The following is a 23985-nucleotide window of genomic DNA, read 5'->3' as shown; positions in this document are numbered from 1 at the left end:
AGGTGACCTGATCTATTCTGATCGGGTGTTTACAAGTGCCACTACATTCAATCGTTGCAGACGAGTGACATGCACACACCTGTAAACGTCAGCGGGCCATCAGCCCACTAACAGCTGACCGAGATGCACTCTAAAGCGGCTAGGCTAGTGCGTTGCACTCGCTCCTTCCTGGGTCTCTCTTTTTTCCCTCCAAAGTAGTCCTTCTGTCTCCAGCTGGCGATGTCCGCTGAGTGGGTAAACAACAACGTCGCTGCGCACTTACATCAAGACAGATGATGCGCAGACAGATTGCTGTCTGACAATATTCCGATTCACCGTTTACATGACTTTTGATCCGTTTGAGGAAAGGAATATTCTCCCCCTGTGCAAACCAATACAATTTCATTCCGTTTCAGTTTTTATTCCGATTGAGGTGTTTCTGTTTGGGCAGCTAACCCAATTGTAATTGGAATACAAGGCTCCATTTAAACCCGGCCACTGAGACAGTAAGCCTTTAGACTTTTCATTGCGTTGTGCCTCTCTCCTTATTATCATTTTTTTTTTGACAATTGTGTACCATATGTCCTACATTTCCAAAGAAGTGGAGAAACTTCATGCATATTAAAATCTGAAAATCTGCTGCAAATGGCTTACATTGATACAATACTAAACATTGAAATCACACCTTAAGGTGTAAATGAGAAGTACACTGCAAAATACATTGGAGGATTTACAGGGAAAACCCCCAGGGTTTTGAAGTGGGTCAGTAAGCTAAAGCGTGTGAGCTGCATTGGAAAGCCCCTTTTCAACTGTGAGCTGAGTCGGGCAACTTATGAATTTTATAGACATAAACAATGAATTGTGGAGTTTAAAACTAGGTGTGCAAGGAGCCTAGTCTTTATCTCCAGCTCCATTTTCAACTCGTCACACATACAGCAGACCTCTCTATTTTAGTACAGAGTCCACAAATGCATCTCAGAGTCTGTTCACAATCCCTATATGAACCACGCTCCATCCCAATGACGGACCTCACCTTTAACAGAAAACATTTAGACTGCAAGCAAACTATTGCATTTCAAGAACATCTTGAAACAACTTCAACTGCAAAAAAGTAAAAATCTGACACCTGACAGGCAAAAACTGAATATAAACTATTTAAAATGTCAGACTTTGATGATGAAAAAGCTTCAATAAAGGTCACCAAACAGATTAGATAAAAAGTACTGAATATGAAGAGGAAAAAGAAACTCAAGTTATCATCAAAAAGATATGAGACACAAGGGCAGGCCAGGGACTGATTTGTTGGAGCCGAGATAAAGCGGGTGTGAACTGACTGGTAGGACATAAGAGGAAGTGGGTGGGGCTTACAAGGACGTTACGGGTAGGACACAAGAAGAGGATGGGGGGTGACAAAAGGATCCAGAAGTAAAAATGTCAAATTGAAATGGCCTTGAATGCTGTGTCTTCAATATACATTACAACAATATAGTTCACCTGTGTGATATCGAACCACTTCCACTTTTCCATCGGACTACACAGAAGCACATCACATCAAAAGCAAAACAGAGCTGCAGTGTTAAGCACAGTTGTTTAGGTGCTTTTTTAACTTATACATCACTTGAAATATATGAATAAATAGACACATATAGGCATAAAATTAGAATTGGGCACTTCATTTGCAGTGTAAAACCAGCCTAAATGATATGAATTATCACTGGACCTACAGTACGTATAATGACCCCCAACATGAACAGTGATTGAAAACTCACCCATTGATGGTTGACACTCCCTGCAGTAATATAGAAGAAGACAGAATTGAGATAGAAACACAAGCCACAATGCAGTAGCTACATACACGACGACTGTAGTGGCCGATGATTTTAAAATTCCACATGCTTTCTTAAGGTCCCAAAAATTGGTCACATCTATAGAAAAGAAGACAGGCTCAACGTGTTAGACAAATTGAAATCCTCTGAACGATTGCATTCCTTGCTTCTCTGAAATATTATAATCAACCTATAACAAATATGCTGTAGCAAATAAAATATGTCTCCCATGCCTCATCCTAACTTTATAAGAGTAAGGGCAATCGCCCGCCTACCCTCCCACCTGAGTTGGTAGATGCCATGTGAATTAGGTCTAGCTGGTACAATTAATATCAGTAATGATAATATATTTTTTTAATGTTTTTCTTTCTCATTTAAAAAAATCACAATTCACAATTCTCCTGGTAGGAGGTGTATGTAGTCTGGCCCTGGTCATCAATATGATCTACAAGCCTCTCGCTACTCAGCTGATGCCAGCATCTGTAAATGCTACTACTTTTTTTTATGATTACTTCAGGACTTCCTATGCGGTGTCTCCAAAAGAACAATACACCCACACATTAGTATCTTCAAGGCATAAATGTTTGTCAGAATGCAAATTCCGAGATCGATGTTCTTCTGGTTTCCACACTACCTTCAAGGATGGCATGCAGTCAATTCTGCAAATGCTTAGTTAACCTTGGCACAAGGCTAAAGGTGTTTAGTTGTTCACTCAGCGTGCCCCCACGTGCCTCCCAAGTGCTGTATATGGATGAGATGTGAAACAAAATAGCACATAAAATGTCAGATTACTGAGTCACTTGTGTACCATCTGGATGCTATGATGCAAACTCCCTCGCAAGAGAAGCCTTTTTACGTAAAAAGAAATGGCATGCATAATCATTGGGCAATCCTATCCAGTGGAACACCCCGGCCCCAACGTGATAGGTTTACAGTTGATCCAGCCTCTGCATTTAACCGACACCATCTGAAAATCACAGCTGCGACCTAAGCGAAGTGATAGAAAACATCCATTTAGCAATTTAGATGGGGACCCTGTTTAACCTAACAATCTGGAAAGCACGTCAATCACGATTAATCAGATATACGATTAAATCACAGCAGTTTGATGTACAGTATGATGATTATGGTAATAAGTAATGGACACCAGGGGACACCAGCCTTCGTGGTTAGCTCCTTTCCGTTACCTTCATGGTCGTTGACACAGAGAGCATGAAGGTTATTAAAAATGTCAGCTGAAGGAGGCAGTGATGATGTATCGGGATGTTAGGCAACCTTATGGCTTATAGATGTCAGGGGTCGTGCAGAGACTTTTCCTGAATGTATCTAATTAGAGCCGAGATTACAGGAGGGCTGAATATGGCTGTCCAGGCTCTTAATGAGACACATTTTTGCTCTGCTAAGCTCTTTTCTGAATAGCCCAAACATATTTTTTTTTATTAGGAATCAAAAACATCACATAGTCCTACTGGTTCATGATCTGCTATCTGTGAATTAACATTTTATCTTTTTAATGAGGACATTTTAACATTGTTTGTTACATTTCAAATAGTTTATAGGTTGTTGTTTTTTTCTTGAAAATGTTTGTGTTTCTGTAAATTAAAACTGATTCAGAAGATACTCTGAGATGATAGAAGGTATTTTGAAAAGGCCAGGCAGGTCTTTCAAAAGAAAGATTATATGAGGGTTCTGTTTATCACATCTATTTCAGGCCAATCAAATCTGCAAATCATATTTTGTGTAATTGTAACAACGTGCGGCTCGCGAGACAAGCAGTGTGTGTATAAAGAAGAGTGGATTTGCTCTAAGTGCTGCTGTTTGCACTGTTGTGAATAAAAAGTTATCCAGGTCTGATAAAATTGCTTCTACGGGGGTGAATGATCTCTTTAGGATGTCACCTTGGTTTACAAACCTGCATTAGCTGTCACTTTCGATACAGCTGAAGCACTCCTGTGAACTGCCCCCTACAGTATGTTTACCTTCTCAAAGGACCTGTTTGTTAACTGGGCACAGTTGTATCTATTTGAAGCTTAGCAATAGATTAACGAGCTCACCTACTTGTACTGGGAAAATCAACCCCATTGTCCTATAATACTTAAGCAATACTAACATAATATAACATTGCTATTATGATTGTGTGTACTGAAATTAGGTACACTTGAATGGTAACTGGTAAATGGACTGCACTTATATTGCGCTTTATCTACACTATCACAATGCCCAAAGCACTTTACAAAGCCTTACATTCACCTATTCACACACACATTCATACACCAATGGGTGGCTGCTGCCATGCAAAGTGCTGCCAGGCCCATTGGGAGCAAATTAGGGTTCAGTGTCTTGTCCAAGGACACTTCGACATGCGGACAGTCAGAGCCGGGATTCGAACCGTCGGTCACTGGACGACCCGCTCTACCTACTGTGCCACAGCCGCCCACTTGCACAATGAAATCTAATGACATCCAAATGTAATGGATAAAAAAAAATATATTATTATATAGCTAAGGTAACATAAATAATACTAAATACATTAATAAAATTTGTAGAGTATCCTATAACATGATGATATAAATTATTTTGGTGAGTGCTTCAGGTTGTGTACAAGGACAGATGCATTTACAAACTATCAGGAAATCAGAAACATTTGTAATATTTAAATACCATTACAGTCCCCTGAGAGATGTGACTAAGGAAAATACTCATTATAATAAAGAGCTAGCTTTACTTTTGCATTCATTTGGTGTATTTGTGTAAAATGTGACTTGTCATCCAGCATGCAATCACTCATCATGTAAAAATGTCATCTTCGCTTCTGTTCCTGCAACCTTCCCCCAGTTGTTGTCGGTTATTTCGCTCTACCCTACAAACAGTAACCGAAAAGCCCAAAATGACATTCTAATTCAGTTTCCAGAAAGACCCCAATTATCATAATCACATCTGTGTAAGTTTCCAAAGGGGGGGGGGGGGGGGGGACAGTAAAGGAACATTATGAATATGCTCTACATGCCATCTATCTCCATACACGAAGCAAATATTGAAACTCATGATATGAGAGTGCCGGGACTCCCTGTTCTCTGTCACTTGTGTGACAGATGTAAATTGATGTTTCAGCAGTTGGCTGTAATGTATTTTTAAACAGGCACAGCAGCAGATAGCAAATGAAGTGTCGCCAACACGACTCTCTACGACGGGGTCCTCCATATATCTGTTCCTACTCTCGCTCAGACATCCAAACCTACAATGACAACCGCGCACACATTCCAACACACCGCTGAGAATAACTGTCATTCATCAAGTTTCTTCGAGCAATGGGCTCGCTAAAGGTTCCATCTTTCATTCTAAAGTACCTCCACTCTGCGGTGTCCAGCCGAGCCTGCACACTGCCCGTCGACTGCAAACGTTCCTACCTAGTAGGACGAAGCATGATTTAGGGACACCGTTGTTTACTCTCTAAGTGCAAATTAAACGACTTTGCTTCCCACATGACAACACAGCAGACTTTTGGTGCTGTTTAGACTGTTGCCATGTATACAGAGCAGCAGACGGAAAGAGGCAATGACCACGGACAGCATGCAGCTGTGGAATTTAGCCTAATGCCCCGCCTCTTATGCAGTACCTTAGTCGGGCAAAATTGTTCATTTTTGCGTATTGTATCCTTAATAAGATTTTTCATTACCGAGAGATACAGGTATGTTCATGTCTTATGTACGAGGGTCAGTCAAAAAGTAATAAGCCCAATTCAATCTAACCTATTAATTGACATTTTTTTCAAAATGTTTAACGTTGGCGGCACGGTGCCCGACTGGTTAGAGCGTCAGCCTCACAGTTCTGAGGAGCGGGGTTCAACTCCCCGCCTGTGTGGAGTTTGCATGTGGGTTTTCTCCGGGCACTCCGGTTTCCTCCCACATCCCAATAACATGCATGAATTGGAGACTCTAAAATTGCCCCTCGGTGTGAATGTGAGTGCGAATGGTTGTTTGTTTGTATGTGCCATGCGATTGGCTGGCAACCAGTTCAGGGTGTACCCCGCCTCCTGCCCGATGACAGCTGGGATAGGCTCCAGTCAGGAGAAGCGGCTCAGAAAATGGATGGATGTTTAACATTTTTGTAGTTTAAATACTTGTTTGAAGTGTTTTCTTTTTTGCTTAAATCTGTCAAAAACATATAGCTATTATGAAAACCTTTATGGCATGCATCCTCGCTTGTAAACCATGCTTTGTCATTATGGTGACATCATTTTCTTCAAGTCCATCCTCCTCAGAGTCATATCACACACATTCTTAGATGAAGTACCACTTCCAAAATCAGATTGCAATGAAAAAACTGTGACTTATTTAGGTGGTGAGGTGGAGCATTTAGTTAGTGTGTGTGCCTCACAGAGAAAAGGAACTGAGCTCACATCTCAGCTGGGCCTTTCTTTGTGGAGTTTGCATGTGCTCCCCAGGCTATTTTGTGGTTTTACTGATTACTCCCACTTAATCTAACATTTCAAAAACATGCATTTTAATATGAGGGGTTGCTAAAAAGTATTGAGCCTAATGTAATTTAACCGAATAATAATTGAAACGTCTTTCTGAAATGTTAACTGATTGTAGCTTAAATAGTTGCTTGTAGGTTTCTTATTATTTTGTTAAAGTTTTGCCTGTTCGTCCTTAATAATGTCATTTCACAAATGACATTATTGTTGGATGCCTGTCAGATGCAGAGAGCTGTGATTGAATTGCTTGCTTTGGAAGCGGAACCACCATAAAATATTTTCAAAAGGGTACAAAATGTGTACGGGGAAGCTGCAATAGGCTACAGCACAGTCAAAAAGTGGGTGTCCAGGATCAAATGTGAAGAACAGGAGCATAGCATTATTCCCAGTATTAACCACTGAAGATGGTCTGCTGCATGGTCACTCATAGAGGCTCTTTGAAACCCTATTGTATTGTAATTCACGAAAACAACATTAACATCTTTGTTCTGAATGATCTCTTTCATTGTCACCCTCATGCTTCTAATACTCTGTATTAGGTTTGATACAGAGTATTTTTCATGAACACTGAAAAGATTTGTCATTGCTTTTGTCATTGCAGGTACCCATCAGCACAACTATAACCATGTGGCTCTAGGTAGCCCCATACGCACACCTAAGAATGGTAAGACAAACTAGAGGGGGATGGGAATATTCAAGTAAATTCCCAGCTCACAGTCTGACATAAAGGCTTGGGCTTGGGCTTGGCCATTAACCCGATTATGGTGCTTGACATGGTTGTATGAAAAAAAATGTTCAACATTGCACTCCCTGCAAACTCCCCTGTATATTTGTCTCTGATTGAAAACAAGGTCCTATATTTCCTGGTGGGTAGAATTGTTGAAGCTTTCCATTCCAGTTATGAACAGGAAGCAGCCACTGACCATCTCGGGAAAATAATTGGCTGGAGGTCAGCCTGTCCCCTGGCTGACAGGGCATATGAAACCTCCCAACATTCCCTGCTGTTATCTGAGAACAAAAGTTATCACTGTAACCTCATGTACCGCTGCGAATCCGCATCAAGCTAAATTGTTTTCTATTACAGCTGTCATTCAGCTGTTTCTCCTAATGGCTGCTCCGTGGTCACTAATTGGCTGTGTTGCAAAAGGATACACGGTGGAGACAGAGAATTGACTACAACGGGAATAAATATACACCAAGTCATTGCAAAGTAATTGTTCATATCTGCACTAGCTAGCAGTTCATATCCTAGTAATTAGTATACAACACGCGCAAGAGGCCAATATTTGAAGCAAATTAAGATGTTTGTTGTTTGTTTGTCTAGAATGTAAAAAATGCAAGCTATATAGTTTGCAAAATATTACTAATTATTGCCACAGTACCAGAGTTTCGGCCTTGGTAATCACGTTCTCTTTTGAATTATTCTTACACTATACAAAAGACCATCTGACTGAGATTATAATGTGTATCAAATACTGTAGATCTGATTTTTGTATTTTGCAAAGAGCAGATTCCAATAAATTTGTTAAACATTATTATTTTTTTTTCATTTTTATAACAAATATTTAACTACTAAGGATTTTTTATTTATAATGTACTATTTTTTAGGTCCTGTATGGGCTATGCACCCCTTGACTATCAATAAGTACAAGGAAAGAAACTAAGCCAATATTCACCATAAGGTTTGTGTATCCTATATTTCTGTGGCCGAAAACTCTTGCAAACTCAGATTGACTTTTTCTGGCCGTAGACCACTTTTTGGGACAAAAATGAAACAAACACATAACCAAAAGGAACATTCATTTTACTTGCGCGTGTGTAAAACATGAAAAGTCAATTCCAACAACACATCAAATAAAGACCTTGATAGAAGAATCTCTGACAGGTTTTTTTTTCTAGATAAAGTCCATTGCCAAGAAACCCCCAGTCGCCTGTGACAAACATGGAGAAAATAGCACGGAAAATGCACATTTGCACTTCCTTTATCACAAACTTGGGAGATTAAAAAAAAAAAAAAAAAAAGTGATTCAATTCCTTTTTCCGAGGGGGGACTTTCTTCGCAAGCTGTGCTGAATATGAAGTAGCCTCTGTTTGTGTCATTGTCAACATGTCACTGAACTTATTTTTTTCTACTTGGTTTTGGTAGCCCACCGATCATTGAGGCGTGGTAAGTTAAACTGAAATGACATTTGTGTTTCCATACACACCATATGTGTTCTTCCACTAAATACAAATGTGCTGTTTGGTATGGATGCAGGGTGCTTGTTTCTGACCCAGGGAACCAGATGAATAAAGTAGGCTGTAGTACACAAACCAAAAAGCTTTAAGATGAGCCAAGTGCAGGTTTCAGATTGTTCTTTTTGTTTTTAAATTCCATGGAAACACTTTCTCCTATGTAGAACTTAGGGCGCACATTTTTTTATGAACTAAAATCTTCCCTTAATGTTTGGCAGAATAAGTCAATGTATTTTGTTTTCCCATCTTGCAAAAAGATTGTGAAGCTATTAGTAATGGCACAAATGAAAGAAAAAACAATGCACTTTCTTTTTTGCAAGATAGTAGTCTCAAGCCTCGTTTCACCTGTAAATTTTGCGTCATTTTCCGTCTCTTCATGTTATCCAAACTGCTTGGATGGTGTAGGGGTCAGGGCTCTGTGGGGTTTACACCATCTGTTTCAGGATTCATTGTTCTTGTCTTTGAAGGATTTTTAGTCAAAATGATATGAGTATCAGCTCAGTTCTCACATTATTATCACACTTATGTAGCTTTTGGCTTCCTCCCACATTCCCAAAAAATGCATGTTAACTGAAGACTCAAAATTGTCCATAGGTGCTGAATATCAGTGCCAATGGTTGTTTTGTTTACAGTATGTGTGCCCTGCAATTGACTGGTGTCCAGGTGTATCTTGCTTCTTGCCCAAATATCTGATATGGGCTCCAGCTCGCTGTGACCCTGAACAGGATAAACGGTAAAAATAAGATCGATATTCACCTCATTACATTATATTCGCTACCATGCGTTCCATACAGTATATCAAGAGTGGGCAAACATTTCTGGTCAAGGACCACTTTTGATTTTTTTTTTTTAAAGGACAGACTGACCATGTCATTTGTAGATAAGGTAAAAAAAAAAAAAAAAAGTTATAAAATCTACAGTATGCTGAATATGATCGATACCCTAATTGTAAATGCAAATGTTTGGTAGGCCATGGTGAGCGCTCAAAAAACATGACTTTCAGGAAACAATGCCACAGTTTTTTAATTTAAAAAAAATAATCAAATCAAGGTGGATGTATACCTACTAACGACAACATGATGGTACCCTCAAATAGATACGAGAACCCTTACAATAAGGGGCACAATATAACAACACTTGTCAGTGTGCTGCAGTTTGTGTTACATGGCTTCAAACGAGAATAATTAACATTATCACTTGATTAAAAATGCTATATGATGCAGTTTTAACATACTGTTTTGTAGTCACCTTAAAATACTTAATAAAATGTTGTAATACTTTCACTATGCAAAGATAAGGCTTATTTCGATTAAATGTGATTCACATTTTGCAAAAATGTATATTGGCAAGCATGCCACATTTGCCAAGATCATCCATCCAGTGTTATAGGTCAGAAAATGGATGGACAGATACAACAGCAGTTTCCAGTCTCTTCCAATGTCAAGCAACTTAACTTAGATATTGAAAAAGGCAATTACCAAGCTGAGCAACACAATGCTAAGGAGATGTGTCACACTGCTTTAGACAGGTAGTATTCTAGCAACTTCAAGGTTCTTTGCTCCCATTTATAATAATGTAGCTTATGTGTCACTGTTTCCGAGTTTTCTTAGGGAAAAAACTGCACATATGAGAGTGTTTCTTTGTTGTTGTGTCCAGTCCAAGAAACATATTTGCCATAATCAGGTCACCACCTATCATGTCAGTGTTTCAAGTGCTAGGTGAATAGATTTTTCTAGCAAAGGTAAAGTGCTTGCTAAAATGTATACAAATGAGCTTGAATGCGTATATTGTATATCTCTTTGCATATAAGGAATTCTACGCCTTTTACCGCACCAAAAAGGATCAGTTCCAGTGGCATTTTTACACTTTTGAAGGTGTTTCTATGGGATTTGTTCACAAAAAGACTCATACAAAATTTCACCAGTTTTTAAATATCAAGTTAGTCTGTTTGAGCCTGTCACTGCATCTGGTGTCTAATGTGATGATGTTAGTTTTGAACTAGAGCACACTATAGTGCAGCCTGAGTCAAATCATGCCTTATTGATGCAGTCCACACACATCCTTCACAGCCCTTCCGGCTCCCGGGACCCCCTGTTGTTGCCCCCTGCCATCTTTTCTTAAGCGCTCCTCCTCATTTCACTCGCTTTTTTTTCTCCTTGTCATCATTTTGCTGCCCCTTTATCCTTTTTTAAGCTTTGTTTATCTTCAAGGTCTTCCCCTCTTCCCTCTCCATCATGCAGCATTACCAAAGCTGTATTTGTATCTGTTCATTGGAGGTAGGTCTGGGACCGCACCCATTACTGTGGCTCTGCACCGCTCCACAGACTTGCAGGCTCACACGAGAGAACCAGATAGAGTACGAGCGAGAGAGAAAATGAGAGCGGGGCCTTGTAAACGGACAAGAAAGAATTAAGGAGCAAAAGTGGGTGGCAGCATGGTTGGATAGATCAAATTGACAGAGCGTGGAAGTCTGCAGTGGATGGCAGACACGGGAGGACAGCAGTTTGTGGGAAAGCGCGATAAAGGTAAAAGATGAGAGGAGGAGTAACCGTTCCCTGTTCATCTTCCTGGCTTCAGCATATCACACCACGTTCAGTCAGAGCAGGCGTTGCTCCCTGACACTGTTCCTCATGACATCTCGCAGGACTGTCACAAGCAGGGTCACTCTGCCGGCACACATCTGTTGTTTATGCTGTTGTCTCTATCTGTTTTCTTTTTTTTCCAATCTGTTGGACACTGCTTTTTCCCATCAAACCTGTCACTTGTCGAGTCAGTCATGTGCCAAACACCTACTGAGTCCCTGATATATGTACCGTGTGACTCCCAACTTTACTGTCACTAAAGCTAGTTGGAGTTTTTAAACCTGCAGCCATTACCCAAAGGCAGATTCACTTGAATTGTTTTTTTTCTTTTTTTTGGTTAAGCTGAAGCACAGGCAAAGAAACAGTTTCCCTGAATAAGTAGATAAGGCAGGTGTTAAGCCGAGATAACCTGGTACGCCACACAAGGCTTGAGCCATGCAGTCACTCCAGTTCCATCAAAGCAACAATTTTAGGGCTCGTTGAGTAACAGTTCTGACAGACAAAATTGTTCTTAAAGCCTTGTTTCGTATTCTTGTAAGATGATTTTACTGTAAAATTCAGAAATATTTCACCTTTACAAAGTATCAGCAGCATTCTGACACAAGTGCAGTTGTTTGTTTCTGTGTGTTTATGCGCAGGGCGTTTCTAGTCTCACCTCGCATGGAGAATCGAGGGTCATTTCATGTCTTTATATTGGGAGGGCATTTACAGAATCTATGTCAATTGTTTTACAAACAAGAGCGCAAGCAATTCTGTACTTTCATAAGTTTTTCACAATGAGATATAGATATATTCTCAAGAACTTTCTTAAAAACAAATTTATGAAGGCAATTTAAAAACCGAGTGATTAAGGACCACTGTCTTCTTTTTACGTTGTGTGTGGCCAAAATAAATGCAAGTTGAATCCCTTTTTCCAGTGTGTACTAAAAAATCAGGTTCTCCAAGTTCTATTTCTCATTCCTCATTAGCCAGGGTTTCATGGCAGCTTATACCATATGGTGAGTTTTTTTCCATTTGTCAGACAGTTTCATGATCCTCATTGTAACTTAAACAGCTCCGAATGACACGAATCAACACACACACAAACCTGTCTCTTTCTCTTAGCTCTGGTGCTGCAGTATTATACTCCACAATGTCCAATTTGCTGCAGCCATCTGTTTTCTGGCCTTAATCTCTTCTTCAGTAAAATGACAAAATACAAGAGACACTCAGGCTCTTCCATCGTTGTTGTTTGTGTTGTTGTCCGTTATGAAAAATTCAGTGTGGTGTGGATTTCATTGTGTCAGTACTATTTTGAAGTGGCAAACTAATGACCACCAATGCAGAAAGAGCTGAGCTGAGGTCATTCTGTATTGTGTATTGGAAAGGTGGCAATAGTGCATCTCTAAATGTATTTATTATTTTAATATACACTGAAATCAGTGAATAAAAAAAAAATGCTACCTTCAACTATAATCCATAAGCAGTGTATAAAATAGTCTAAATTTTGGGCTTTTTGTCAATTTGGCACTCTTTTATTGGTTTGAATGACAAAGCTGTCATGCAGCAAATTGTGTCATTAAGAGCTCATTAAAGTCTTTGTGAAAAGGGCAATAAAGAAGCTGATAGTAAATTGGAAGTATTTATGCTGCCAAAGATTAGAGGTTGAAAAAGAAACAATCCATCTGATTTTATTATGCTCTTGGTTAAATTTCACCAGGCCATTAACTTGAGGACACATGGAACACCTTTGTCCAAAAAAACTACTCTTGGATAACACTTATCCTGAGTATTTCTGTAGAATTAAAACTTCCTGTCTCCTCTAAACTTTCAAATTCCAAGAGATGAAAATGTACTTTTTGTCATAATAAAGGCAAAAAACCATATGCACATCCTCTGCTCAGTGACTTCGGCAGAAAATCCAACCATTGATTCTAAATATTCATGCCAGGGAACACTGTAAGATTGGGTTACAGCAAATCTGCCTCCAGGAAATATTTGTAGGACTAAGAACTCCAGCTCTATCTTTGCTTTTTCGTCTCAGCGGGTGGTCTTCCATGGTGGTTGCCTGTGGTCTCGTCATGCTTTCACTCTTTTTAAACGAGGATAAGCGTGGAAAGGAGAAGCCAGCACTGCCCATTTCTTTTTTCCTCCCTCCCATGTGTCTGTATATGTATGTACGTGTCTCTAGAAAACAATCGGATAAGTGGCATCCTGACCTCGCAGACGGAGCCCTACGACCTGTCTTTTTCACGCTCCTTCCAGAGTCTGTCCCACCTGCCGCCCTCTTACGAGGCGGCCATCAAAGCCGACCTCAACCGCTTCTCGTCCCTGAAGAAACTGAGTAGGTCCAAGTTCACAGCACTAATGCAAGCGCAGGATCCCTGATGTCATGCATGATTTTTGTGCCTTGATCCACGAGACCTCGAGCAACTTTATCGAGGCCATTGACGTTGGTCACATTGTGAGGTAACTTTAGTCAATGCGAAGCTACTAGAACAAAATTTGAAAAAAATCGAAGTTCAATTTGTGAACGCAGTGAAGACTTTTCGTCGAACACGATCTGCTCCGAAGTGCTAGTTGACTGATTGGTTTAGATTTCAAAACAATTTTTTTGTCCTGCACATGCTTTTTAAACAACTACAGTTACAAGTGTCAAGTGTATTAAAAAAAAAAGCTCGTTTAATATATGTATAACACATGAAAACAATAAGTTTTCATTTTTGTGAGACGACTGAGTCTCCTAAATGCACTTAGATTTTGGGATATATTCTTCCTCTCTTCTGGTGTTCTTCTGTTCACGGCACATGTTGCGGTCAATCATACATTTTACACAAACGTGAATCCTTTGCTCACTTAACTGAAGTGGGCTAATGTCACACATGACGATGGTTCAAATTCCCAACTTTTCTGTGGCCTTAAAAGTTTTGGTTGAATTTCAAATTGTACAACCTCACAGGCATTCCACTTTAGAGGGTCCACTATACAGTAAATGAAATCCCCCTCTGTATCTCCAAAAAAACAATGACTCATTCTCTTCTTTCCCTGTTTCACTACTTTGGTGTCATCGTACATTTAAGCTGTTTTATGCCTTGCCCAACTCGGTATTGATTTTGTGGTGCTTTGGTGGATTTCTGGAGCACAATGTGGTCCCATCTCATGACATTCTTGAAGTGGAACACAAATATTCCTTAAGGCTTGTGTAATTGCATCATTCCTGCCTCACTTCACTGCTGGCTCCCAGTCAAAGTGAGTGGAGCCATCTACAATGCCTTCCATCAGGTCTCACTCCATACGGCTCACACTTGTTTAGCTGCCAGGCACGAGTCTCGCAAAATGACAAGGTAGCAAGATGCACTTACCTTTACTGTTTTTGAGAATAAACACTTTTGATTTGGCGGGCCATAATAATACCAATATAATAAAATATAGAACATCAAGAGAGTGCCTTCAAAGCAGATTATTGTAAACATCAGAGCAGGTCTTTGAGTCGTGCTAACGTCTACATCTGCTTCCACTGCAATTCAGTTGTCGCAATAAAAGGCCAAAAGGTTCTAACATGGCTTTTATGTCACACAACTGATGTCTACATGCTAAAAGATTCTACTTTGGGAATGAGGGAAAACGAGGCTGTTTTCAGTGTTGAGATATAATAAAAATGCACAAATGCTTATTCAAATTGGTATCAAAATGGAAGTAAAACATTTTTTTGCTGCACTGGGCAGTATACCTGTACATTACAAATGATTGTTTTAGAGAATAGAAATATGGTTGATAAGAGTGCAATGTGTGCATTATACTCAAGAAAGGAATATCTTGTTATTATGAATGGTCATTATGAATCGATTTGGGGCAAGCAGGTGTGAGTGGCCGCTGAAGGGGATTTTTGCAGTGACTAGCCTTGACAGGTGGAATAAAGAACACCTCACACATATAGCTGTGATGCAAAGGTCGCGTATGAATTCTCAATCAATGTTTCCTCCGTTTTGAAATCACACCCCATCTCTGACTGCGTGAGATGATTAAACAGTGTTCGTGTCAGTGCTCAGAAAGGACACCCAATGACGTTTTTTGCAACTATTGCTGTATGAATGTTCATAATAATAATAAGAATAACAACAACAATAATAATAACAACAACAATACTAATGATAATAATATTAATAAATAATGTATTTTGCATTTGTTTGCATGGTTTTGTGTGGCATGTTGTCCGTGCTACAGTGCCTTCTTTATGACTGTCTGGGAAAATATTCTGTTCTGGATGCATGTTATAATTATTTACAGTATATCCATTGAAAAAATAAGGGGAAATCATTACATTCACGACTACATGTCATTGTGGACTGTTACTCTATGCTGTTTAGCATGTACTGAACGCCGCGTGTCTATGTGATATGAAAATGTTTGAATCTCCTTTTGTGTGACCTTTGAGAGAGTTCCCCCCACAGCCATAGCCTCCTGTAGGCTTCCCAATCTGGACATGTGGTTATTATGTGCCTGACATGTAATATCATCTGACTGCAATTCTCTGTCTCTTCTTTCACATTCTACTCCACGGTCTTGTAAAGGTGTTCTCTGAAATCTATCAGAAATGTATCGCTCTTTATCTGCATTCTTCCCTTGCATTCCAACAAGCTATTCTCCCTGAATGACCTCTTCAACCTCTTGCATCTGTTTTATCCCTCCTCATCTCCTCTGCAGCGGATAAAGAAGTTGAGGACTACTACACTCGTAAACGCCACCTGCCTGACCTGGCAGCAAGAGGCACTCTTCCCTTGCATGTTCTCAAAATCCCTCAAGACCAGGTGGGTAAACAGGTGCTCATGTTCTTTTTATGTCAAGTCATCTGCAAGCCAAATGAAAAGTCTTATATTTGACTCTTCAAAATTATTTTGGCTTAACTTGGGTATTCCCTCCTTCTCTGCAAATAATATTAATAATAATATTATATTGGCCGGCACAGTGTGTGACTGGTTAGCACATCTGCCTCACAGTTCTGGGCACCGGGGTTCAAATCCCGGCCCCGCCTGTGTGGAGTTTGCATGTTCTCCCCGGGCCTGGGTGGGTTTTCTCCAGGCACTACGGTTTCCTCCCACATCCCAAGGACATGCATGGTAGGTTGATTGAGGACTTGAAATTGCCTGTAGGTGTGAATGTGAGTGCGAATGGTTGTTTGTTTCTATTTGCCCTGAGATTGGCTGGCGACCGGTTCAGGGTGTACTCCGCCTCCCGCCCGAAGATAGCTGGGATTAGGCTCCAGCAGCCCACGACCCTAGTGAGGATAAGTGGTAAAGAAAATGGATGGATGGATGGATATTACATTGGCTCTTGTAATCATAACACTGCACTGCAGAAATGGTCAGTGTAAAACAACAGCTGAGTTGCCACTAAGCAGTGCAGTTTGGCCCAGTTTGGTGCGTAGTAGGGCTCAGATTCGCACTCTAAATCCCCATTCGCTATTTGTGTTGACAGTAATGAATGATTTCCCAATCAGAATCCAATCGTGACTCTTTGTACTATTCCCAAGTAAAGATGTCATCGTCCAACAAATGAAAAATCCAATTAGATTTCTTGAAAACAGGAACGAGTGTATGATGGCTGCCACATTTTGGCTACTGCTTTTCCCTCTGGAAAGGTTTTTCTTTTTAGTTTAAAATGGCTTACTTGAACCAGGATCCCTCTCTGTACTGTGGCCAAAAGTAGAACCCAGATTGGTTTTTGAGCCGTTTCGGTGCTGTAAAATGCCTAAATCCACGCTGGCTGGGACCATCTTCCTCTTTTTCAGACAGCTAGATAGCTAGCTAGCTATCTCTCGTCATCTGCCCCTATTTTGGGTCTTGCTCAACTTTCTCGCAATAATTCTTCCACCGTCGCCATCTGCCATGAACATCCGTGCAACTCCTCGGGCACGGCTATCGGACGCCTCCTTCTGCGGAGCTCATCTCATTGGAGACAGCTACGGCTATTTGCATCGGTGAGCTGTGATCAACTGCAGGAACTAAAGTACTATACAACTGCCCATATGCGCACAAACTATATGCAGTAAGTCAAAATGGCGTCGGCCATAAACAAAGGCTAAATGTGATTTTTTTTATTTTTCAAAGTAAATGCAATGTGGCAACAGTTGCAGCTGTTGTCAGAATAAAGTAAGTAGTGTGATGTTCTATTCGTTCTGATTCAAGTCTGAAAATTTTCATTCGATGATCACTTTTCCATTTCCATTAGAATCCCTATTCGAGTCTCCACCCAGTGAACAGCCCTAGTCCGTACCAAATTAACTGTGCTGCTTTTAGGCACCCAGCTGTTGGGGCACTAAGCGTAGCACATGTAGCCTACAATACCCAAATGGTGGCACACTGCAATTTGTTGATTGGCTGACGGAGAATCGTCACTTCCATGTGATCCCTCAAATGGATTTCATCATTCAGATATCTGGTCGCCATCTATAGTTTAAAGACTTGTTTATACTCGCGCGGACAGCGACCGTGCTGACGTCACTGCGGCTATCCCACACGCAGTTTTCGTTTATACTTGAGCGCAACCCACATGCGCTGTTTTGAAAGTGTGCTGCACTTCTCCTCCAAGTCGGGGATGTCGCTACGGTTTGTATTGGCTAGGTGTTTCCTCTGCATTTTGTGGCCATTTTTCAATAGCCGTTTTTATTTTCCTTTCCTTAACAAGGAACAAAGCAACAACAGCAACAATGTTTGCCGTGTGCGTCAAGCGACGCACGGACAATTCGTCGGTCACATGATGCAATGCGGGCGTTGTCAGCCGCGCAAGCGCGGGAGTATAAAGAGGCCTTAAGTCTCCCCAGTTGAGACTCAGGCAAGTGTGATGGTTTTTGATTGGTCAAAATCAACTTCGGTACTGTGCATAGCTTGGCTGCAATGTTTTTTTCCTTCTGTGGTGTTTATCATGCAATCAGGATTCAAAGGCTGTCATTTTGTACCTATTTGTGGATACCCTGCAGCGTTCTTTACTGAAATGTTTCCAGGGAGCCAGAGGGTGATCATGATTAGTAAAGAGGAATTCATCCAGAGAAAAAGTTTCTCTATTTGTTTATTTGGTTGTCTGGGTGCAAAGAGTCTGCCATCCAGTGACACTCATCAGTTGGGGTTGTCTCCAGTGCTTAGTACAATAATGTCAAGGAAACATCTGAAGGTCATTTCTGGACAGCAGAATGCTCATAGAGTGGGTGCTAACATTTTGATGGACAGTGTTTCCAGAATTGTGTACTTCAAACTCGTGCCACATTTGATGCTTTCTGTACGCATCCCTCGAATGGAAAGAAAAGAACAAAAAAATACCTCGTCAATGTTAATTTTTTTGTTTTTAATAATTGGCGGCGTTATGCCATCAAGCTGCTTGCAAAGCTGACACATCTATCCCACCTCGTTACCCCACAATGTAAGAATACAGGCTAGATCAGGCTGTACTAGTTGTAATGTCGAGCTGAACCAAACTATAGCACTTGGGAGAAACATGGCAAAAGACGGAGTAATAAAATGATTTACCTGATAACGTTTGTAGTAGCAATACATGTACAAAACTGGTCAGATATGAACGTTGAAAGATCATTAACTGACAAGCCTAAAGCAAGAACATAGCTGGGTCCGGAATCAGTTCCTCTCCACTTTATAGGGTTTCTATATTTTTAGTGGCCACAGTTGTCCCAAGTCCTTAACTCATGATGTAAAACATAACTTTGTTAATTTAGCATTAAATGATAGTCACACTTTATGCTTCACACACCACGCAAAGCTTTTTGCCGTAAAATTAGTTTTCCAGGCTGCTGACACAGCTTTTTGTTTTCTTCATAAAATGTCACTGTGTTTTTGAGATTTTTCTCTGTTTTTGAGAATTTGGGTCTTGGATAACCCATTCAGTAATTTAATAGGTAGGGTTGCGGGCACTCACATTCACATCTACGGGCAATTTAGAGTCTTCAATCAACCTGCTGTGCATGTTTTTGGGATGCGGGAGGAAACCGGAGTATCCGGAGAAAGCCCAAGCAGGCATGGGGAGAAGATACAAACTCCACACAGGCGAGGGCGGATTTGAACCCAGGTCCTCAGAACTGTGAGGCAGATGTGCTAACCAGTCGTCCACCGTTCCACCGTACGCAACATGTAAACCAGAATTTTTTTTGTCAGCCATACTGCAAAAACAAATTTTGAAAAGAGGGTGAGTAACTAAATTAATTGTCAATTCGGTGACAGGCCTTCTTTAGTGGTATTCTCATGTTACAGTCTTAAAGGATAGCTTTTGATCTATCATGAGATTGAGTGATAATATAAGAGTTTCAGCAAAATTCTGTCTTTCATTCAAAAATGTCACTACATGAGTGTCACTCCGTGACACACAGAAATGCTATGCTTATGCTTATTTAAATGTTGGATTTAATTAAGTTGTGCTTGTGTCCATTTTGAAGTTTTATGATCTAATGACAGACTTGATGCTTTTACTTAAGTAGATGTTTTTCCATCTGAGTTTAAAAAAACTAGTACTTCTGATTTTTTTGTAGAATCTACAACACATTTTGAAGAAATCGAATTATTTATGGAGTTTTTCTGTTTTCCTAAATACATTTCTGTACCATTTTGCCTTTATATTATTCTAATTCGTTTGAAGAGAAGTAAATAATAATTTTTCAGAATTTTGCACTCTGTCACTCCATGAAAGTAAGTCATAGAGTGATGTGATTTTTATTTTCATGGTTCTAAAAATGTCTGGTAGAAGAAATCAGCTCTGCGATGCAGAGGGTCCAAATTATTTTACATAAATCAATCTTTTAATTTATTTAAAAGAATAACTTTTTTTTTTCAAGTGGCCTATAAAAATATAGAAATCCTCTTATAGTGAGTTTGCCATTTTGTTGTGCTGTTCAAATATATAGTAAGTTTCGGTTATCCTCTATGCAGTGCACTTCATGTATCCCACAATGCATTTTGAAAAGTAGTGGACAACTGACGGTCACTAAAAAAGAAATGTATCACATGATGCAAAGCGCCAATACAGAACAAAGATTCTCCCTTTCTGGAGTATTGTTTGATTTTTGCCAAGAGAAAAATGTATGAGTTGTGGTGCGAAAATATATTTCGTATAAGTAGTGGCTCAGTTGGTAGAGTGGTCGCCTCCCAACCATGTCGAAGTGTCCTTGAGCAAGGTACTGGATCCCAGTTGCTTCTGATGCTGCGTCATCAGTAGGTGAATGTGGAGAGAGTGTTAAAGCGCTTTGAGTACCTTGAAAATAGAAAATCACTCTATTATGATATTTATTTGTTCAATATTTATTACATACAGAAGTTGCACCAGCTGACGTTTATCCAGTGCATTGTAATTATCCGATAGCCATGACGTAATTAACGCGGCCAACTAGTGTTCGAAAGCAATTTTTCATTTTAATGATAGTGAAGGGAGTAGCTAATGAGTGAATGATTAAAAACAGAGCCCTTGACTAACAGGTTCCTTTTGTTCTGCTCTGCTCCCTTTATTTTGTTATATAGCATCGGGATCAACAACAGCTTCAGAGTCAGGTTCCACAGTCTTCCATCTTGCAGGCAACTCCCCAGTCACAGTCCTCCCAGCAAAGACAGAGACCCCGTCGTGTCCAGAGAGCCATGTCCCAAGATCGGGTCCTGTCCCCACAGAGAGCCCCACAACAGGATTACAACACATCCTCTAATGGTATGTCCCCTTATGGAGGCCGGATTCTCTCAGACGAACAGCTGCTGTCTGCTGAACGTCTTCGATCCCAGGAGCGACTGCTTCCGCAGGACCGCCATACTTCCCAAGATCGCCTGTACACCAAAGACCGCATGTACTCCAAGGACCGACTTCTCTCACAGGATCACCTCTACTCAAAAGACCGCCACTACTCTCAAGAACGACTCTACTCACAAGATCGCCTGTACTCTCAAGACCGCCTTCTATCCCAGGATCCTCTGCTCTCGCCGGACAAGCTGATGATGTCGTTGAAGCGTGGCATGGTCACCAGTATCTCCGGTGGGTTTTATGGAAGCGACAAGTCCATGTCACGTGCCATCTCGCACACAGATGTCTTCATCCCCACCACGCCTCTTCTGGATCGCTACAAGATGACCAAAATGCACTCCCATCCCAGTGCCTCTAACAACGGCGGCGGTGGAGTCAGCGCCGGAACTCCAGGAGCAGCAGCAGCACCACACTCCAACACTTTAGCAATGAACCAGACTGTATCCAAGCGGCAGGCATTTGCCGCCAGACGGACTCACACTGTGGAGCAGCTCCAATACGCTCCACAGCATCTCCAGCAGCAACAACATCCACAGCACTACCGCACAGGCAGCAAGACTGAGGTGACTGTGTAACGGCAACCATGGAGTGCCTGAACTGCACAGACAAAAACACAACTGTGTCATCGGCCTAGGGAGGCCGGTGTGCTCACTACTCTATTAGAGTAGGGCAGTAGTGATGTAAATTTACCTTGACCCATGTTCCAGGACCAAGAACATCCACTATCTTAACACGAGAGACCGGTAAAATGAGCTACACTGTACACTACATTCAGATTATTTTCATTTGGGACGTGCAAAATTCTCACATTCATTTGCCGACTATAGCTCCCATATCTTTATTATCTTATTCATGCACAGACCCTGGCCTCATTCCATGTCCTTTCAAGCCTCGACTGACCCCCCTTTTGTCCAGCCAATCTATGAACTTTTCTGGCAAATCTTAAAGGGCTTTGCACAGTGAAACCCACGGGCCAAATTCCTCCTTGATTTCTGTGCAACACAGATGATGAGCTTGGATGAACCTGTAATAACATTATAAATATATAAATAAATTGATGAAAAAAAAAACATTTGTGCACCCTGTCCTACTCATAACTATGAAGCATCTCAAAGAGAGAAGCTGAAATGGATGTTATTTGCACTCTCAGGTGCCTCTAACAGATGTTCCATTTCTAAAAATGAAGTGGTTATGTGGTTTACAAAGCACAATCATTAAGAAGAAAATAATTACACTGTTTCGGAGTTTTTAGTGATGGCTAGCATTTTTTGAACGCAAACCATGATAATGATATATTTTTGTTTTATTTGCTTCAAGTAGATGATTGTAAATAAGCTATATTAGAAATATTATCCTGGACAGGTCTGAACTGAATGGACTTAGTATTAGACTGTCAGTTTTAAATCGATTCTTTGAAGAACAACGAAAAATTGTCACTGTTTTGTGAGTTCAGATTAGAAACCCACTTAACCAAGTATTTGACAGGAAAAACAACTATACTGTGTGTCTTTGCAAAACTGTTTATAGGAAGAAAGGAATAACTGTGAAGATAAAGAAGTATACCACTGTTCACTTGGATGTGTACTGTGTTCCATTGACATCAATGAAGGTGAAAATTATGGAAATGGATTATAATGCTTGTGGGGACAAATAAACATCCATATTTTTCTAAACGTTCAATATTGTTACTTCAGAACTATCTGTGTTGTGTATCTTTATTTGCACCACATTAATCAGGATGAAACACAATAATGTGTGCAAATATACTTAGTGGATTTTTGATATACATTCATACTTTTTGAAGGAGACGTGGTATCAGGTGTTTGCACAGTGAAAGCACAAATAATTTTAAATTCAGTCAAACCAACTGGAGTAACATTTTATGACCGTATCAAGCTGTGAATAACTCAAGATGATTCAGCAGAAAGTGCTATTTCCTAACAATCACAAATGCTAGGGCTTTGGTTTTTTTGGTTCTTTTTTCTTTGGAGTCCATATACATCTATGGAATAATTTGCTTTATCTGCAATTGGCTGGCAACCAATTTATGGTGTACCCCGCCTTTCGCCCAAACGTTAGCCGGGATAGGCTCCAGCACGCCCGCGACCCTAGTGAGGATAAGGGGTACGGAAGATGAATGAATTAATGCATTTGATTCATGCACTTGGGGATTGGGCTAAAATGGATTAATATAGATTAGCTAAATAAATATTATTATCTAATTTACTACTAAAAAGTACTCAAGATTATTAAAGACTTAAGGCTATTATTTAGTCTTCAGCCATTACTGAAACTTCCTGGTATTGACCTTTCCAAGTAGCATGAAAATGTCATGCCATTCTTCTGTGGCTTTGGATGACCCTATTAAATTGTTTTACTTGTAACGAGGAGCATGGACAGAAGTCATATACAGTAGGTCTCCTATAATTCAACTGAATTTTAACATGAAGTGGTGTGCCTAACAATACTATACCTAATTATACTGTATATACTGTACTGCATGAAATTTGGCATTTAGGCTTCATGGGTGTGGTGGATGGATCTTTCAAAACCATGGACAATCGGGTGGTACACCTGTCAAATGGTAGCATATATATATATATATATATATATATAATCGTATTATATTGAATTGGACCCAAAAGCAGACAGCGGCGGAAGTAGTAGGGGAGAATGGTTTATTTAGAAGTTGCTCCAGGTAGTAATTCCAATGTGTGAGGGTGGTCCGAAGGAGCAAGGAACTGGCAGAAGGTGGAAGCGTGAGCAGGTGGACGGGATTGACGGTGTGGTTGAAGCGGGCAGTGCAGCGGGAGACACAGAAGGAATACTGGAATAACACAAGAGGATCAGTAGAAGTGCGGATAGCCAGGTAATCAACTTACAAACACGAGTAGTTTCAAGAGTCGGCCTGTGTACCATGGACGAGTACGAATACTCTGGCACTGGATCCCTGGATCAGGCAGGCATAAATACAGGCAGTGATGAGTGCTGATTGGGAACAGGTGCGCAGGCGAGGGGGGTGGAAATTGCTGGGGAGAGAGAGAGAGAGAGAGAGAGGGAGGGCGTGGCACAAAGCGCGACCCAAGCTCCAAAAGAGGAACTGCAGGGCACAGACCATGACACTAAT

At 40.5% G+C, this 23985-nt stretch overlaps 1 protein-coding gene across 8 annotated transcripts in view; it reads left to right on the top strand.

Annotated features, from left to right (window-relative positions):
• LOC133469406 (protein shisa-6) overlaps positions 1-21965 on the top strand; it is a 79046-nt gene extending 57081 nt beyond the window's left edge. For 2 of the 8 annotated variants that reach the window (XM_061756428.1, XM_061756426.1), the window contains 5 exons: positions 6884-6946; positions 8429-8449; positions 13270-13422; positions 15783-15886; positions 20591-21965. In XM_061756428.1, the coding sequence (XP_061612412.1) occupies positions 6884-6946; positions 8429-8449; positions 13270-13422; positions 15783-15886; positions 20591-21433 (1184 nt within the window). In that variant the 3' untranslated portion in view covers positions 21434-21965. The remainder of the gene's footprint in view (positions 1-6883; positions 6947-8428; positions 8450-13269; positions 13423-15782; positions 15887-20590) is intronic. The other 6 variants (XM_061756431.1, XM_061756429.1, XM_061756434.1 and 3 more) reach the window with 4 other exon arrangements.
• Positions 21966-23985: the final 2020 nt, after the last annotated feature.

This window comes from Phyllopteryx taeniolatus, chromosome 19 (assembly GCF_024500385.1).
Source record: "Phyllopteryx taeniolatus isolate TA_2022b chromosome 19, UOR_Ptae_1.2, whole genome shotgun sequence".
Classification (NCBI taxonomy): Eukaryota; Metazoa; Chordata; class Actinopteri; order Syngnathiformes; family Syngnathidae; genus Phyllopteryx; species Phyllopteryx taeniolatus.
Note: the sequence above shows the minus strand (reverse complement) of the source record. Positions and strands in the feature narration are given on the sequence as shown.